The sequence below is a fragment of the Drosophila teissieri genome, chromosome 2L, assembly GCF_016746235.2.
Source record: "Drosophila teissieri strain GT53w chromosome 2L, Prin_Dtei_1.1, whole genome shotgun sequence".
Taxonomy (NCBI): domain Eukaryota; kingdom Metazoa; phylum Arthropoda; class Insecta; order Diptera; family Drosophilidae; genus Drosophila; species Drosophila teissieri.
Genome location: NC_053029.1, coordinates 1,833,209 through 1,852,238, shown reverse-complemented (window position 1 = coordinate 1,852,238; position 19,030 = coordinate 1,833,209). Strand labels below are relative to the sequence as shown.

Sequence of the window (19,030 nt, the reverse complement as noted above, 5' to 3'; positions counted from 1 at the left end):
ATTTTCTTTGTGCCCTTTGTTCGGTTCCCTAGAAAAGAAATATTTCAATGGAATATGGGGAGCTGTTTTTGTGGGCTGGAGCCTAATCAGATATTTACGCCCCAGGCGGTGGCTCAAAGTAGAAAAATATCCAGCAGAACACCTTCAGTGCACCGAGAGAAAAATCAGTTACTTTGGAGGAGAAAAAGGTTGCATTAAATTTAATTCACACAGTGGTTTTTCTCGCAGTGAGCTAGAATTACATTTGAGCTTTGGGCCTTCGACTCTTGCCGGGTGTTAAAATAAATGAGGAGCATTTAAGGCCAAATCCCCATGGCAGACCAACACCAACATCATCCGCAGTCCGAATCCGAGTACGAATCCGAATGGAATCGATATGTGAGCCCACTCCTCCCCTCTTCCGCTTTTCCTGTTTCCTGGGAAATCCGTTTCCTGTCAGGCTTCCACTTAATTGGCAGCATTTATCAAAAATTGCATGGAAACAATGCTGGCAATTTCTGCATGAATTTGGCAGTGGTGGTTAGCCTGAAACGGAGGCGCAGTAGGCGTGGCATAAATCCTTGGAGATCCTAGACATACATCTGCATGAGAACGTGTCCAAGTGGGAGCAGCCCAGAAATCAGGTCGCCAGGTCCACTTTCTCCCTCTTAGAGCTCCATTGTGTGTTCCCTGTTTGATGTGTTGTGTGTGGAAAAGAAAAGTGGGAAAACGGAAGGTTCTGGGAGAAAGAAAAGTTTGTAGAGCGTTTCACTTGACCTGCTTGGCGGATTGAGATCCTCGAGCGCAAATGGCAAAGGGAAATGGTATGGAAACCGTTCGAGGAGCAATAAAGTTTGCAGAACATGCTCATTGTAGGCCAAGGCAAATACTAAGAGAGGTCGAGGGGTGGTAAATCAATCTGCAGACATATCTCCTTAATTGACCCCACACTCAAAATAATTATCCCCATTATGAGAGTGGAATTAACACTCAATGCAAGTGAGGCGCTTTAATCGCTGCTCAACCGCAATTTTCGTCTCTCGAATATCCTTCGCCTTTCCCCCCGGAATTTCACTTCCGGTCCAATTGGCAAACCTCGAAAACGGAAGGATATTGCGCCTACTGCACGAAATGGGGGCGTGGCTAGATGTTGCTGGTATTGTTAATGAAGGGCAGTGCAATGGGCTTTCTGCTGCACTTCCGCATATGAATAATTTATCGACACTCACTTCGATATGGACTTATATACGGGTTTGAACATTCCAGCACTCACTGCCAAAATGCAAATATTAAAACTGTTATGAATGCGAGTGTGAGTGCTACTTTCCCACACTTTAATCCCCACCGCTGGTGAGTCCTTAATCCTTCACTGCCCTCCACTAATTCGGCCCCCATCCACACGAGGAATAAAGGGGAAGTGGGCTTTGGAATTTTCGGGGAGCTGGTATCCCTGCCGGTCTCCTGATTCCTGTTTCCACGCTCTGTGCCATATTTAAAGTGTTGGCAAATCACGGCTATGGGAATTAGCAGGGGGTAAATGGGAAAAGCGTAGAGCTCGGGGATCTCATCTGGTCAGCTGCACCGTTCTGACCAAATTAGCAAACATGGCATGGGAAAAAGGATAAAGGTCTCCAGCGAGGATGCCATATATGAAATGTCATGCGGGCTTGCGTTGCATTCAGATTGCATTCAGATGAGGGGCGAAAGGTGCGAGATTTATGTAGGTATTACTAGAATTTCGGGGAAAAAGCGTTATTCGAATTTGATTAAATTACTTTGCTAATATTGAATATTTACCAGGTGCGTGCATTGAAGTTTTCAACAGAGAAGAGTATCCTGCAGATCTTGCTGCTCCAGTGAAGAATAAACCAAGGCGTGTGTACAGGGGAAACTGACAAACAATGGCCGGTTTTCCATCCGCAGGATCCACCAAGACAACCACGAACTATCCACGTCACAAACAGGAGCAGCAAACAGCGGAGACAGTGGAGACAGCCGACAAGGACGATAATCAACTGGTAAACAGCCGCAGACGATGGAAGCCACCACCCGTCCACCACTCGTCCTGCCATTCTCATCCTCCAAGTAGAAGGACCTTCTCGTCGCTCCACTGCAGCAGCAATTAAATTTCCCTGATTCCGTAATTGCGTCAAGAACGGACAACGACAGCTGCCACGCCCCGTTTGAACCGCCCTCGAGTTAGTGGTTGCTATTAAAAAATCATAAATTAAGCAGTGGGAGCTTGTGTTATCCTTTTGCGACGTTTCTGTCCTCGATTCCTTGCACTTGAGAAGGATATTAAGTATTTCACTTGCCAATAAAGTGTTTTTTAATTGCTTTTGGCTGTTTATTATGGGTCATTTCTGTTTTATTTCTTCTGTTGCAACTAAAAACGCGTTTGCAATGTGCCTTTCAACCATTTTCATTGCATTTTCATAGCCTAGATTGTTAATTAATTTCCTCTTCTCTTGCTGTTCTCGCCTTTCTCTCTGTTTCTTTTGGTTTTGTTTGGCTTATTTTGCTCGGAAACAAGAAACTCTTCCGAGCTGATTGCACTCAGCTGATGAACTCTTTAAAAATTGAGTAAAATTATTTGGCCCAAGGCGACCTTTCCTTATTCTCTTTGATATCTTACGGAATATCCTGATTCTGGCAGCCTTGAAACCAGACTTGCCATAAAATGAAAATAAACACGGAACCGCAGTGAAATCACAAGATGAGTCATAAACCTTCCAAAGAAAATCATAAAGTCGGGAAAAATTCCATTGTGAGATGAGGTATGAATGGGAAAGGGATGTCATGTATTAAACATATTTACAACTTGTTTAGTTTAACTGATATTAAAGAAAGTACTTTTCCTGCCTTCATTCTTCTTTAGCTGAACCTCTCAAAATATTATATTTTAGAAACCTTTTGGCTACTTTGCCCACTCATTAATTAATTCCCCACCCCGCCCTTCCACACTCGTCACACCCCAAAGTTCAATCGGAGCAGAAGGAGATTTTGATATATTACTAGGACCAACTCGCCTTGATTATTTCTTTAATTAAAGCTTCCACAACCCACATCCCGCTGAGAGGGGAAAAGTGGCGGAAATTTAATAAAAATGTCACAGCTGAGCTGCGCGAAAGGCCCGCTCTCATTTTCAATTTCCCCGAGGACCTTGGAACCTCCCACGATAATTATGAAATGGAAGTCATTTGTTCAGCTGTCGCCGGGCGAGTTTTTCCAGCTGCGAGCTGACCACTGGGAAAGCTTTAAGGTGGCGTGGAAAGATCGGAAAGTGGGAGGTGAAAGTGAGTGATTTGCATGATGATACTTTATTCCCTGTTCCTTTCCTACTTTCCTTTTTTCCTCCAGCCACATCCACATGAATAAATTCCAATGGCCAATTTTGGACAAACTTTGTGGCACGTGGAAGGAAGGGAAGGGTGGTTTACACGTGGTGCCAATGTCGTCCCGCCAACATTCTGACAATTTGTGGAAAACAAATAGGAAAAGCGAGGGAAGAGCTTCCCTGCTGAATTATTCATAAATATGCAACGCATTTCCACCTTGTTCTAGAATCTGCGAAAAATTCGGGTACATCCGATGACAGGCCAGGAAAATGCTGGGACAGAAATGTCGAACTAGAATCCTGCGAAGGTGAGCTTGACATTGAACATCCTTCGACGTCGGAGAAGATGGATGACATTTCCTAGGAACTTACTGATTTGAAGCTCACTGATATGCAAATCAGAGGGAAACCCATTGGTGACATGATGTGATGAATCTCGGTTTCTATATAATTTTCAATTTATTGCCCATCGAGTTTTTTAACCAGAAACCAAACAGTTTTCCTATCCTCTTTTATTTTCCACTTTTCAGAACCCCTATCCATTTTACCCCCACAGCCGTTTTATGGTTTTGCACTTAGCAATTAACGAGTTTACTTTTTTTAGTGCTACTCCCAGTGCCCGCATCAAGTGGACATATCCTCCTCCAATCCTCCACTCCCTGCAGCACTTTCTCCCTCTGGAAGCCCCTTTCACCACCCAAAAACACCTCCCAGCTGGCTCGTTGCTCTCAATTAGAGTGTCACTTCCGTTTGGAATTTAGTTCGCTGCTGGACAAATTTACCTATGTGCAGGTGCCGTCACCTCCGCTTTTCCCTCCCATTTTCCCAGTCCCGCATCCTTCCATGTTTTCCACCCGCTTTTCCCGCTCCTCCAGCTGCCATAAAAACGGAACTCGGACACGGACTGCATTGCGGTCTCGTCCTCTTTGGGGGATTCTTAATGGGAAGAGGATAAGGATGTGGATCTGGATCTGGATGGGCCAACTTGGATCCTCTTTGAGTTCGTGCTGGGAAATAATTGCGCTCCAGAGAGTTGGTAATTTATGGCAGGACAGTGCAGGGTTCAACTGAAGTTCAAGGTCCGTGGAAATTGTCATTTCAATTGCATTAAAAACGCTTCGCGGACAAAGAAACTTCTCACCATTTTCTCCCGAGTTCTGGCTACAAATGAATGCATATTATTCTTAGGAGTTTTCCAATCCCTTGGCTTTATTACCCCCTCACAATCACCTCCTACTTAGTAGCTTTCTTTGCAGAAAATGCAGCGGAAATTGTTTCTAAATAAGAGCAAAAGCAGAAGAAAATGGGAAAATGTCAAAGAAATTTAAGAAGCGCAAAGAAAGTTGGAGGTTGGGATGTTAGGTGAAGGCAGGAAGTATTGCAGAGAAAACTCCGATTGAATTGGTGTCAAGGAATCGGAAAATAAAAACAGGTGGCAAAATGAGATTTGAAATGTGGAGAATGAAGCAGAGTCCTCTGGAGTGGTTTTGATTTCCGGAAAAGGTTCAAACACATGTCGCTCTCGCCTTTCACCGGCTTTTCGACTTTAATTTTCTTTGCGGTCTGCCTTCGAGCTTTTCATCTTCCTGTTCTGCCTGCGGTTCCTTGGCAGGAAGTATACATTAATTATAGGAAAGTGCCTGCGAACACATTTTCACATCATTAAAAATTATTTATGTGGGCCAAGTGGATAAGGGCCCAGGATAACAGGAAGCCAGGGATACCATTCAAACGAATTAATGTCCTTCCCCGCCTGCCTCATCATTCAACAAATATGGAACCGAAGTAAGTTTCATGGATACTATGAGATATTCGCGAGACTTGAGAATCATTGTTTCATTGAAATTTGCATAATTCGCTGCGAATTTTGTGGTCGCAATTTAACGAGCCACACAATTTGTCAGCGGACAACCTCGAATTATTCATGGGCAGCCAAAACGGCAGGACAGGTGCACTGGTGTACAGGTGGGAAAACTCTGACTGTGGAGCAATCAACTTTGGGTCTATGAATTTGTAATTGGAAGGACCAAAGTTAAATGAAATGGAAGCAGACGAGAGTTAAATGCCAAGGAAGGAGAGTCTGGAAGATAGGTGTCCAAATGCCTGGAATTCGCCTAAAAGTAAATGGAATTATTCATGGTCAGAACTGCCATTTACTACTTGGAGAAAGAGGTCAGAACTCACATGGTGTACATTAAATAAATTGGAAAAACTACAGACTTCCAACTAATAAAGTGAGTTGTTATTTATGGCTGGCTGTAATTTGTTTACAAGCAAGAAGAGATGAGTGGCCATTTTGGAAAGAACTGCAATATTATATTGATTCTGCAGTGCGAGGAAACGAAGAGATGCAAACGTTATATTGCCAGTTGGGAAAACAATTACTGGAAAAACGGAACACTGTCAAAAATGATAGTGTTGAAGAGGGAAATGGGGGGGAACTGGAATAGGAGCATTTCATTTGTGGCCATCGGTAAATAATTTAGAACTGGTGCAGCAACCACTGGACCACCGAATCCCCCGCTTTTCCCTGATGATATATAACCCCGCAATCCGCGACTGAGCTATTTAATCAACAAATTATACGGACAAACAATGTGGGCGGTGATGCGGACGGGGCGTGGCATTAGGCAGTGGCAATTGAAACTGGCAACTACGAAAATAGAAATGACAGTTTTAATTTCCGTCTCGTTGTGCAGTGAGCACAAATGAAAACGAAGAGCATTTTGACACCAGGCCTTTCAGTTTATTAAAAAGTACAAATGTTTAGTTTAATCAGTAAATACTAATTTAATGTAGAGGTCAGATGTTCTGCTGAATTCCTACTTATGTGTTGAATAATTGTCCTTGGTATTTGGCATCTCAATCAAGGAATTCTTAGGGATTCCAAGTATACCCATCATCTCCATCATCCCCTCAATCATCATCATCCCCATCGATGAATTCGCACGTGACCCAATGCCATAGATTTCCATCCCCCCGATTTCCCCCAACCTTCGCTGGGAAAACAAAGGACCCGGGAAAATGTCAGCAAACACAAGCGGAAAAATCGTGAGCAGGATGAGAGGAAAAGAAGGAAAATGTTCTCAAGTCGATTCGCCAAGTGAATATTTTGTGTCGCTTTCGCATTTTGCATGCGTAGTTTCCAATCCCACTGTCAATATGCCAAGAGTGAGAAAGAGATAGCGATGCCAGAGGGAAAGAGACGGGGACACACATGTTGGCTTTTCCAAATTCTCTCCTCACGTAGCCGTAAACCATTTTGAGCCAAAAAATGGAAAGAGCGATAAAAGAAGCGAAACCAAGACCACGGCGCACTACGAACTTAGCATGGGAGATGAGAAATGCCAGGACCACGCCCCCTTAGGCCTCCCACCGCCTGCCAGTTGAAGAGAAAGGCCTTTCCCCAGACTGAGGCGACTTTATTACGGCGATTCTTCCCTGAGGGAACGGAGAACAGAGGGGGAATTGAGATGCACGCGACATTTCAACAAAATTAAAAGAGGCAAAAATGCTGAAAATGTCCTTCGGAAAAGGGCGAAAGGAAGAGGCAGCATCGAGCTTGCCAATTTAATTCGTTTCTGAATTCCAAATCCAGTTTGCTGGCTTTTGGCCAACATAATTTGCAATACTTACGGGGAAAAGTCGAGTGGGAGGTGAAGGAAAATCTTGGCCAAGCAAAAGTGGGTCATCGGAGGGGGGAGGGGGTATTCGAAAGACGAGTAAACATGAAATTAATATGCGATATAGAAACATTCGAATGCAAATACCACCAAGAAGCCATGTGAATTAAAGGCCGACCGACATGGAAATGCCAATTTTGGAAATGAGTTTCGGACATTAGAGGTTCTTCTTAGGTCTGAAACCTAACTGTCCATAAAACAGCCACATCCGTTGTCAAAAGATGTGGTCGACACCTGGCCCTTCCTCATTCCAATACTCCACATTTAGGTTCATTGGAAAACTTTTGTCCTAACTACAGTCAACTGGAACTGGAATGCCGAAAATGTGAAACCGATGGAAAAACTAATTTGTGTCTCAAAAGAAGCCCGACTTTGGTAACTTCTGCCCTAAGTTCCAGCTCCCACTCCACCTGAGCAGATGGTCTTGGCCGGAGGCAGTTCCTCTGCCATATTGGAGATTCCAAAGTTATGGGAGGAGATCCAGCGGAAGTGGAAGCGAGGAAGTGAGCCACATAATTCCTGGACCACTGACAACATTAAACTTGCACCGCGAAATTACGCGGACTGATGAGCAAAGTTGGCTCCCAGAGACATTCAAGATTCTCCGCTGGCATTCACATTCAGAGAGATGAGAAATTACCCTACGGGAAATGGAGAGAGATAGAGAGTGGGGAGTGAAAGAGAGGGCTTCTCTGGATGCTCAAGTATCGTGTAAATGGAAACAATTTCTGGTGAAGTGAGCAGCATGCTTTGAATACCTGCCACATTACAACTTTATGCACTGTGAAAACAGAATGAGTTCATTTGAATATACGTATTATATACCTTATCCTAACCAAGGACGCTTTATTGCAGATGCAGAATGCAAGATCCCATTTTTAGCCTTTTCCAATTACTTTTTATGCTATTTTTTCCCAGTGTAATGTACACACTTCCGGATTGTGGTAAATGTGGTTCGCATTATTTTAATTTTCATTCCTTCAAATTTATTTCACCACGCCTTATAATTTAATACAACTTTTTCTGTGGCATCCCCCTCTCTTTCTATCTCCCTCTGTCCGTCGCTTTCCTTTTTTGTTGGTAATATGTGTGTGTGTTTTAATGTGTGTTACTTTCCTCTTAGCGGAAATTTTTGCTTCCTTTTCTGTGGCTTTTTTGGTGCTTTGAAATTATTCGCTGGCTGAAAATAAGTCAAGGGAAACGAGGAGAACTCCCCGTCTCCCTTCCACAGTTAACACAACCACTGTCTCTTTCCCACAAGTACACCCCTCTCTTTCTGCCCAGCTCGGCATACAAAAGCAATTACGATGGGTGCTCCACTGACTGGTCTTAAGTGGGTCCGCTTCCCTCGGAAAACGGGAGACTCAAAGTCAAGGGATTGACAGCTGCCGCGCCCCCTTTCCACACTTTTCCCGCCGCCTCTGATGCTTCAATATGTCAAAGCAAAGCAAAAGGAAAATCCGTGCAGGACCCACGGAAGTTTTCCTCGCCAGAGTTGTGGCCAACTGTAAGTTGGGAAAAGGGAAGGGAAAGTCTCGCCAGTGCAAACAATGGCAGCTTGTGCTAACCCCTCGAATTTCACTCATTCACTCTGCTTGCATTTCATAATTAAACAGAAGTGGTGGGTTCTTTATTTTGAAATTTCCACAAATCTGCTGCCAGGAAAAACTGTGACACGACCTCAAATCGAAACGAGGAAAAGCCCATTTAAAAAGTGAAAATGAAATGAAGTGAGGCGGAGGATTTGAATGCAGACATTGTTTCCCTTATCGCGAACTTTTCTTTATTTTCTCCCAGCTGAACTGAGTTTTCGTCTTGTCCCAAAGTCTTTTCTTTGTCTTGTCTGGAAATGAGGAAAAGCGATTGAAATCATCACAAGTGACCCAGAATCAAAAGAAAAGTGAACTCGGATCTAAGCTGCTTAGAGGAGAATGAAAGAAAAGCTTTCAATTTCAAAGAAATTTACGCTGATAGCTAAAAATATAATTTTGTTCATAAAGCTAAAAATAAACCTTTTTCAAGTTTTTTTCACTTTTCGCAAATTTCTTAAAAAAAGGAAAACATTTTTATTTCCAGGAATAACGTTTTTTGTTTTTTTTGATTATTCAGCCAGGAAAAATATTTATTTACATATAACTGAGTGAAGGCTGAAAAACTTTGAACAACAGTTTAACAAAAGTTGCTAATTTTAGTGGCAAGCCCAAGGACGAAACTTTTTGTAAAGGATGAGCAAAAATATGAAATACAATTACCACATTAATTTACATCACTGCGGCCCGAGAAACAATTAAAAAGTTAGCAAAGTTTGAGCCCAAGCAAACAAATGTAGTGGGAACTAAAAATCAGAATGAGATTTTTTGGCTCCGCAAAGTTTGCCAATAAATCGAAATGTTGTTAGACAAACTAATCCTGAATTCCTTGATCCCCTTTGGTTGCTCAGATATTTCAATCGAATATTTCGTTTGCCCTGCGGATTCATGGATTCCTAAACCACAAAGGTTTGTTTGTTGTGTACTTTTCCTCGTGGCTTTTCCTTTGTTTGCCAAGCGAATTTCATAGAGAAATAGATTCGAAAATACCGCTGTGTTTCCTTCTGCTCATCTGTTTATTGATGTACTTCTTTTTACAAAAAAGCATTGATCAATGTTATTGGAGAAACAGACTGAGAAACAGAGTGAGAGAAAAGTTTTCCTGCCACACAAATCAATTAAAAGTTCGCCCCAAGCTCAGACAGAACTCCTCAATCTTCCATCTTCACCAGACTTTAAGGGAATCTCATTCTTCGGGAGAAGGATATGCATCAATGAATCAGGATGTTATTCGAGCATCTTCCAAATTAAACATTGATCGATGGCAGGATTATGTTCTCCCATTCTCATCCCTATATTATTTCCCGATAAACACTTCTAATTGATATTTAAATTGAGACTTTCCTTTGTCGCTATTCTAAGCCAAAGAAAGCGTAAGAAGTATGCCCACATCCAGTCGGATAAATTTAAATTTGGGTTCTGCAAGGATAATCTCCCCAATTCCCCCGACTTTTCCTGCCACCTCAAATGTGCGAGTCGTTGACATGAATAATACGAATTTCGACCACGGACAAAGGACTCTCCGCAGACTAAGGCCTAAGGACTACTGACCTCCCCCAAACTGGTTTCCTCGAAAGGAGGTTGGTCTCGAAATTATGGCAGCAGAGAGGATGGAATCGCAGGAGAGAGCGAAAGCTTCTCTCGAGATTTATCTGTGAGATAAACCGAGCGAAGGGCGGATGTTTCTGGCATCATGTTGACAATGTCTGGCAACATGTGTGGCATCCTTCGTCCTTTGGCTCTCCCTTGTATTGATTTCTTGCTCTGTTTTGGCTTCGATTTGAGGTTGAAGGCGGTGCAAGGAGTCAAGGAAGGGTGGCAGATGGATTTCTGGGTCAATTGCTTTCTGGTTGTGTATTTCACCATCTGTTCCTCTGTTTGTTGGTGACACTTTTCGGGGATTCCGTTCCAAAAACCACAGACCTTTAACTTGAAACGGGGTAACCATATGCCACCCTCTCACACTTCACACACTTTAAACCAATTACGAACTTGGCCCAGGCGACAAGCACTTAATTGGTTTAAAGGCCTTGACACAAAGTTTTCACTGGCAATTTGCGATGGCTGCGCATTTCCATCCAGTCAACTGACATGCCACGCCCACTTCAATCGAGGACCCACAAATTTATTTGTTTTGGTGTGCGGTAAGGGAAAATGCACGAAATTCTGCGGACAAAGCCAAAAATAAATGAGCGGATGCAGGTCAAAGTGCAGTGGATGCACCCCGTCGTCCTTCGTCCTTCGTTTCCCTCCCCCTAACGCCTGATTATCGGACCCCTTTTTGTGATAGATGATGCCGCCTGTTTCTGTTTCTGGCAACCTTTTTAAATTCCGCTCACGCAGGACATCAGCTTGGATGCTGGCGTCCGTTCCACTGCTCCTGCCCCTGGCTTCGTCCTTCAGCAACGAGTTGCGGTTTCCATGGGAGGAGAGATGGGGTTCAAATAGGGATAAACGGGTGGGAAAACACGGTGCAGCTGCAATTCGGGGCCTCGGTTCGGCTGACAATGTCAGCACTTTCATTATTGCCCGCATTTTGGACTCAAAGTAGGACAAAGGAAGGCGCTTAGGTAAAAGCGCAGAGGAGTGTGGTGGTGCAGCTGGGTTCAACTGATTGAAGAGCATTTTTCCATGCTACTCGCCAGAGTTCCGATGAGGCAGCAGTCAAAGCATTTTCCAAGTGTTTTCTGGCATTTTCCGGGATCTGATGAAAGGCACCAAATGGGAATGAAATCCGAGGCAGGTAAACTGAATTGCCGAAGTTCTTTCATCTAGACAGGTGAATTAGAAGGTATCCACATTGGATTGAGTTACAATTCAAACAGATTGAATAACTTTTTCCTTATTCACTTTAAGTTTGTATATTTAATTTTAAAAAATTTAATGGTTTTGCCCAGTTTATCTTTCCATTACTCATACGCAGCGTCGACCACAGCAGTCTGTCCAACTTGTCTTTTTCAACCGACTGGGGAAATGCTTTTAGACCCGCTTTCAGAATTCCTAATGAGAATTCTCCCAGACGAGTTCCCAAGTTTGGACATGGCTTAGAGGAATGTTCTTCTGCACTTTTCAAACGGTCAAGGTTGCTTTCTGACCTTGAACTTACACATGAAGACACTCGAATGAAAACCGCGATGGGAAGCAGAAGTGCTTTTCTTTTCCCTTCTTTTTCAAATGAGAACCGTTGGGAAATCCCTCGCCCACCTATTCCCTTCTCTAATATATTTCTTGACTTTGTTTTCCATTTCGGCATTTCCTTTGGCCCACAAATGCAAATGGAAACACTCGCATAAAGTGAAAAATTCTCCTGTTATACCAGCCACCTTAAGCCGCCGTTCCGCCAGGCAAATAAAGATTTTCCCATCTCAGAGCGCCCTCTCCTGACCCCAATGCATCCTAGTTGAGGTTCTTCTCCTCGCCTAAATGGAGATGAGCACCTGCCCACCTCCTCATCTTGGGGTCACATCAATTTGAATGTTTCGCCTTGTTTGAGATGCTAATGCTGCGGAGAACACGAATATCTCAGTTGTCGGGGGAGAGGTTAGTCGGCAGGGAGAGGGGGAAAGTCAAGTTGCAACCACCCGGGTCACGTCCTCTGTTCTCCCTCCTCCACTGTCGATTGTGCGACAGTTGAACACTGGAAATGGGTCGAAGGTGTTGCATGATTTATGGATGGATGAAGATGCAGGGAGTCCCTCAAGACGGTGTACTGCACTTGCTGGTTATGTTCCAGGTGGTTAATATCCTGCGAGTAGGGAAACAACTCGAACAATAGGAACTGGGAAGAGGGAAAGCATATGCACATCCGTACTTCCTCCTTTCCCTTTGCCCTTTCTCCAATTCTCCGATTCTCCAGTGAACCACTTCCCGCAACTGTGTGCTATGGAGTACAGGGATGCGCGATAGAGACATCTGCCACTCCACCCGATTCATTCCCACATTGCTCAGTGAACGCCCATTGAGGCATGCATAAAATATGTTACAAGGCAACCGACCATGCCCTCTTCACTGAAAGGGGCGGGGGATTCCGGGAGATGGCAGCCTGCCATCGATAAATTCGTTAAAATCTTCGCTTCATTCAATTAAAAGGGAAAACAAAATAAACGGAAAACAAGGAAAACAAGGAAAACACGTCACCAGAACTGAAGGAAATTTAAAAGGGGAAGAGCAAGGACATGTAAAGTGAGATGTCATCCGTGCGGGAAATCAGAAAGGATATTCCGAATCGATCCGAACTGACGTAATGAAGTTTCGATTTACCCAGGGTGAAAGGGTATCGTGGTCAGAACCAACTGTTGCAGTTAATTATGACTTTTGGCTGAATGGTAATTGAAAGCCATTGAATAAGAACCACTTGTTAATGGTTATAAAAACGGAAATTAGTACATTTTCCTGGTTTCCCCTTGTTCAGCTAGAATTTCTCTACACTTTTGGGAATCCGATCACACGAAAGGTATTTATACCCGTTACTCGTAGAGTAAAAGGGTATACAAGATTCGTTGAAAAGTATGTAACAGGCAGAAGGAAGCGTATCCGACCATATAAAGTATATATATTCTTGATCAATTGATTTTCCTTAATTTATGCACATAATTCGTTCAGCTCTGCCTGGCAGAATTGCATCCACTGTGTGATCAGTACGCCAAATCCAAGCAAAAGGAGGAAATAGTGAAGTTGAATCAATACTATCAGGATGTTCGGAATCTGTTGAATGTCCTTGCGGCGGATCTAGATGCCACCGCGAGCAGACTTTAATCCACCTTGCAGAGCAGGCCAGCGATGAAGCCAAAAAAATCCGCGCATAAACAACTTTAGATTAGTTTAGATGTTGATTCCATTAAATATACATTCTAGTGCTCTTGTGATTGCCTTGATTTACATAACTAATCAATTGAATTTCTTTAACCTTTCGCGGCGAATGTATGTACATAATTCGTTGAGCTCCGTATAAATAAGCCCGAAATTCGCCAAAAATGTGTCAGTTGAGTTTTTCGTAACATGTGTGGGCTGCGTACCTTTTTTTTGTGCCTCGTCTTTGCATTCTGCCTCCTCTTCGGAGTGTCCCACGCCACCAACGAGTCCGTTTGTGTCCTGAGCGATGCGCCGCAGCAATGTGGCGCCTTCTGCCTGGGAGCAGTGCATCCACTGTGTGATCAGTACGCCAAATCCAAGCAAGAGGAGGCAATAGTTAAGATCATAGCGGATTCTCGGGCTGAGCAGAAGGAGCTCGTGAATGACATGGTGAAGCTGACAGCGGATTCTCGGACTAAGCAGAAGGAGACAATGGTGAAACTGATAGCGGATTCTCAGGCTGAGCAGAAGGAGCTCGTGAATCGGAGCCAAGAGGAAATGGTGAAGATGATAGCGGAATTTCGGGCTGAGCAGAAGGAGCTGTTGAATGTCCTTGCGGCGAATCTTACCGCGAGCAGACTTGAATCCACCTTGCAGAGCAGGCCAGTTACAGTGCCGCCTGGGTTCCAGAAGATTGGATCCAGATACTTTTTCGTAGAATATAATGAGGAGAAAAGCAGGACTGATGCCGAGGAAACCTGTCGCGAAAAGGGCGGTCAGCTAGCAACCTTCGGAAACGAAGACGAGTTTGAAGCCGTCACAAGAATCGTCAGTATATATTCCTCCTTCTGGCTGGGTTACCATCGAAATAGTAAGGACGAATTCGTGACGACCACCGGAAATAAAGGATCGTTTATGAAGTGGCATTCAGGAGAACCCGAAAACTTTGGCGAGCAGAACTGCGTTGGCCTATACAATTTAAGCATGTATGCTAGGAAATGCGATATTAAAGATGGCTTCATTTGCCAGTTGGACACGGTTTAATAATTAATTATCTTTAATACGTAAATATCTATACATACTTATGTGCCAAGTGCTCTGCGAATGTGTCCGCAGAGAGTAAGAACAGTTTTCGTGCAAGCACACTATTATTGGGTTGAATTGATTAACACAGAATTAACCAAATTCATGGCATTTAAAGCAATATTCAAATTAGACCACCTCGTACTCATTTTGGCGGGTAGTACTTAACCGCACAGGGGAAAGCGATCAGTGTTCGTTGTTTGCGAGTATACAGATTATGCTGAAGTACTGAGCCCCATGCTGGATCACATTGCCAGGCGCCAGGAGGAGTGGACCTCTTGTATTCTGCAAGCTAACGAAAGGGAGGCGAGGTAGGAGGACTCTCCCAAGGACATTGGGTCGAGGCTGGGCAGACTGGAAGGTCAGCAGGCGGTGCTGTTGCGGATAGTTCGTAGTTAGTCCAAGTTTGATAGGAAAATAGTTGCGCCCAAGTTCGAGGTGGATTCGACTCGAAAATATGTAAAATTCGAAAATATGTAAAATGTAATCTGCGGAATATAGACAAGTAAAAAGTAAAAGGGCACGTTTATTTCATTTCGTTTGTTTCAAATTTGTATATATATGGCTCCACAGTAGCGAGTGTTTTCGTCCACCCTCTTCAGGATTGTTCCGATTCTAGATTCGTTGAAAAGTATGTAACAAGCACCAGGAAGCGTTTCCGACCATTTAAAGTATATATATTGTTGATCAGGATCAATAGCGCAGTTGAGCTGGCTATGTCCGTCTGTCCGTCCGTCCGTCTGTCTGTCCGTCCATATGAACGTCGAGATTAGGACCTATAAAAGCTACAATGTTCAGATTAAGCATGCAGCGCAAATTTGATGACCCCATTGCCACGCCCACAACTCCGAATTTCTGGTTCGCACTTCCACCACCTCAGTAACGGGTATCTGATAGTCGGGAAACCCAACTACAGCGTTCTCACTTGCTTTATATTGAATAATTTACAAATTAGAAATATATTCCAGTGCTCTGTTCAATTAATTGTCTGCATTTACATGACTAAGCAATTGCATTTCTTTAATATATGTACATAATTCGTTGAGCTCCGTATAAATAAGCCCGAAATTCGCCAAAAATGTGTCAGTTGAGTTTTTCGTAACATGTGTGGGCTGCGTACCTGTTTTTTGTGCCTCGTCGTTGCATTCTGCCTCCTCTTCGGAGTGTCCCACTCCACCAACGAGTCCGTTTGTGTCCTGAGCGATGCGCCGCAGCAATGTGGCGCCTTCTGCCTGGGAGCAGTGCATCCACTGTGTGATCAGTACGCCAAATCCAAGCAAGAGGAGGCAATAGTTAAGATCATAGCGGATTCTCGGGCTGAGCAGAAGGAGCTCGTGGTGAAGCTGATAGCGGATTCTCGGACTGAGCAGATGGAGCTCGTGAATCGGAGCCAAGAGGAAATGGTGAAGATGATAGCGGAATTTCGGGCTGAGCAGAAGGAGCTGTTGAATGTCCTTGCGGCGAATCTTACCGCGAGCAGACTTGAATCCACCTTGCAGAGCAGGCCAGTTACAGTGCCGCCTGGGTTCCAGAAGATTGGATCCAGATACTTTTTCATAGAAGAAAAAGGTAAATCCTGGACTGATGCCGAGGAAACCTGTCTCAAAAAGGGCGGTACCCTAGCAGCCTTAGGAAACGAAGACGATTTTGAAGCCGTCACAAGAATCGTCGAGAAAGATACCATATTCTGGCTGGGTTACCATCGAAATAGTAAGGACGAATTCGTGACGGCCACCGGAAATAAAGGATCGTTTATGAAGTGGGATTCAGGAGAACCCGACAACAAAGGTGGCAAGCAGAATTGCGTTGCCCTTTTCAATTCACTCATGTATGATGGAGAATGCAAGAATGCCTATGGCTTCATTTGCCAGTTGGACACGGTTTAAGAAAGATAAAGATAATACGTAAATACACATAATTATGTACCAAATGCTATGCGAATGTGTCTGCAGAGAGTAAGAACAGTGTTCGCATAAACACACTATTATTGGGTTGAATTGATTAACACAGAATTAACCAAATGCATGGCATTTAAAGCAATATTCAAATTAGACCACCTCGTACTCATTTTGGCGGGTAGTACTTAAGTGCGCAGGGGAAAGAGTTCAGTGTTCGTTGTTTGCGGATATACAGAATATGCTGAAGTACTGAGCCCCATTCTGGATCACATTGCCAGGCGCCAGGAGGAGAGGACCTCTTGTATTCTGCAAGCTAACGAGGTGGATTCGACTCGAAAATATGTAAAATTCGAAAATATGTAAAATGTAAACCGCAGAATATAGACAAGTAGAGAAGTAAAAAATCCCATTTATTTCATTTCGTTTGTTTTATTTTTGTATATATATAGCCTAAGCTATAATGGTGGGATTATAGGCAACTGTTACCTGGAAGTCCTCTTTTACCTGATCGCCCACTCAATTGGAATTTTTATTCGTTTATAGACTATAGCGTTCTCTTTTGTTTATATTCGTACATGCAGTCAAATGATTAACACAATGAAATGAAGTCAGTTGCCTGGTTGTTTTAATACTTCGACTGCGAAGATGAAATTCCATATTTGGGCCCAGCTTTCAGTTGCTAATGTGTGAAGAGGTCCTCATTAGTTTTGTATGACTACGCAAATGAGGGGAACTCAGAAAGGAGCTGAGCTGCGAGTTCGGGATGGCAAGTCATGTGAGCTAATGATAAACACTCTCGTTAAGGATGTGTGGAGAGGGGAAAGGAAAGGAACTAAGCCAAAGCGGATGCTCAGATAACGGACAACGAAAAGCAGGAAGTGGGAGTGGTTGCAAATGGTAGCGGAAATGGAAAATGGGAAGTGCAAAGGACTCCGTGCAATTCCATTTTCATTTGTTCACTGAATAATTGCGCACTTTAATTGAATATACGAATGCATTTTCCTTTGGCCGGAAAATAACGAATAAAGAAAAATCAGTTGCAGTTATTATTATGACAGGTCTGAAAAATGGTTACGAGCTGTGCACTTTGTGACAAACGAAATGATGGTTAATGAGGAATGGAAATGTGAAAGAAAATTAAATGCAAATCTCTGGAAAATTAAAACAAAGCTAACTATGCAATTTAGAACACTCAATTGTTGCGCTCCAATGGTTTTAAAATAAGCTGTCAATTGAGAATATGATATTTCTAAAGAGGAATTCAGAATAGTGAAAAACTCTGCCCAGAAAAAGCACTTCGAGCTCTGCCAAATGAGGCGAGGGAAAATGGGGAAAAGGCCAGAAAAGCAAGCAAAGCAAATGGAAAGAACATGGAAAACTGCCGCAATTTGTTGCAAAAACAAAGAAAGTTTCGCTTGTCGGAAAGGAAATGCAACAAAGTAAAGGATGGGAAATGCGGCAGGGGAGATATTTAAATCCTTTCCCTCTGAGTTTTCTCTTCCTGAGTAGAAACTGCAATCAGCCACTCCCACAATTCTCGCTCCGCCCATATTGATGACGCTTGATAAAAACCCCCAGAAAAATAGAAAAAATTGGAACATGAAGAGGGAAAAGTTCATGTTTTCCCTTGTCAACTCTTCTTTAAAGAAGAAAGGAGAAAATTTGGTCGATGAAACGGCTTGCAAGTGGGGGAAGCCACGAAGGACTGAGGACACTTGCTGCTTGCATTTGTGTTGTTTACAACTGGTGAGTGACTTTTATTGCCTCCCATTCGGATTTGCATTTTCAGAGCAACTGAATAGCACCTAATTGAAAGTAGGGCGAATCGGAAACACAAATCGTGGATTATAAGAAATGTGAGGGATAGAAACTGACTAAGAAGCTGCCAAAGAGATCGATTCATGGGGCAACTTCCAGTTCATAAATTCCTCATGAAAGTCTTTCCCATGTGAAAGGATTCTCCATTGCGTTACTTTTCCACAGCCCCATTTTCATTCCCGCCACATTGGAAATCTGAATGTGCAGCATAAAACTAAGTGCTCCCTTTCAGGATCTCTGCCTGCTCCTTTCTTATATCGCATATCCCCCAACTTACATCCTGTGCCTTCCTGAATCCTTTCATTTCGTATTTAGCCGACGGGAAACGCAACAGAAAGGAAAATGCGGCTAGACAAGAGCTTGAAAGCAAGAAAAGGACCACAACTGGGAAGAGAAAGAGAGGCTAGAGTACAGATGGAAAGAGAGGGGAATAGAGGAGCCAGCAGTCAACATTTGCTGACTTAGCTGCAATTATGGCAGATATTTTTATGAACTTGATGTCAGTCAGCACACACTCACACTGAGACACATCCTCCGACACATGACACACACACTCACACACTAAGGGCTAGTGGATAGGGACATTACGACTCCTGAAAGGAAGCTGCGAGAAAAAGGCCAAACGGAGCATGGAAAATGGAGATGAAAATGCCAGTTGGAAAATCATCCGCAAGAGTTTATGAAGATGTTGTTCACTACTCCACAGATAAGTTATGTTATTGTGCTACCACCTATTAAATGAAATTTTTTGTAATATAATTACTTTGTGTTCATTCTATTAACTAAAAACATAATAGATTATTTCCTGGCTGCTTTAAAAATGCCGTGTCATTATTAATTTCCCTTTGTTGT

The 19,030-nt window shown here is 43.3% G+C and overlaps 2 protein-coding genes across 2 annotated transcripts; both read left to right on the top strand.

The window, feature by feature from the left end:
* Positions 1–13,586: 13,586 nt before the first annotated feature.
* Positions 13,587–14,423, top strand: LOC122611799 (accessory gland protein Acp29AB-like). Its single transcript, XM_043785113.1, has one exon. It carries the CDS (start codon positions 13,587–13,589, stop codon positions 14,421–14,423), a length of 837 nt encoding a protein of 278 aa, XP_043641048.1.
* Positions 14,424–15,565: 1,142 nt separating this feature from the next.
* Positions 15,566–16,478, top strand: LOC122611797 (C-type lectin domain family 4 member G-like). The gene has a single exon (XM_043785111.1). It carries the CDS (start codon positions 15,566–15,568, stop codon positions 16,346–16,348), a length of 783 nt encoding a protein of 260 aa, XP_043641046.1. The 3' UTR covers positions 16,349–16,478.
* Positions 16,479–19,030: the final 2,552 nt, after the last annotated feature.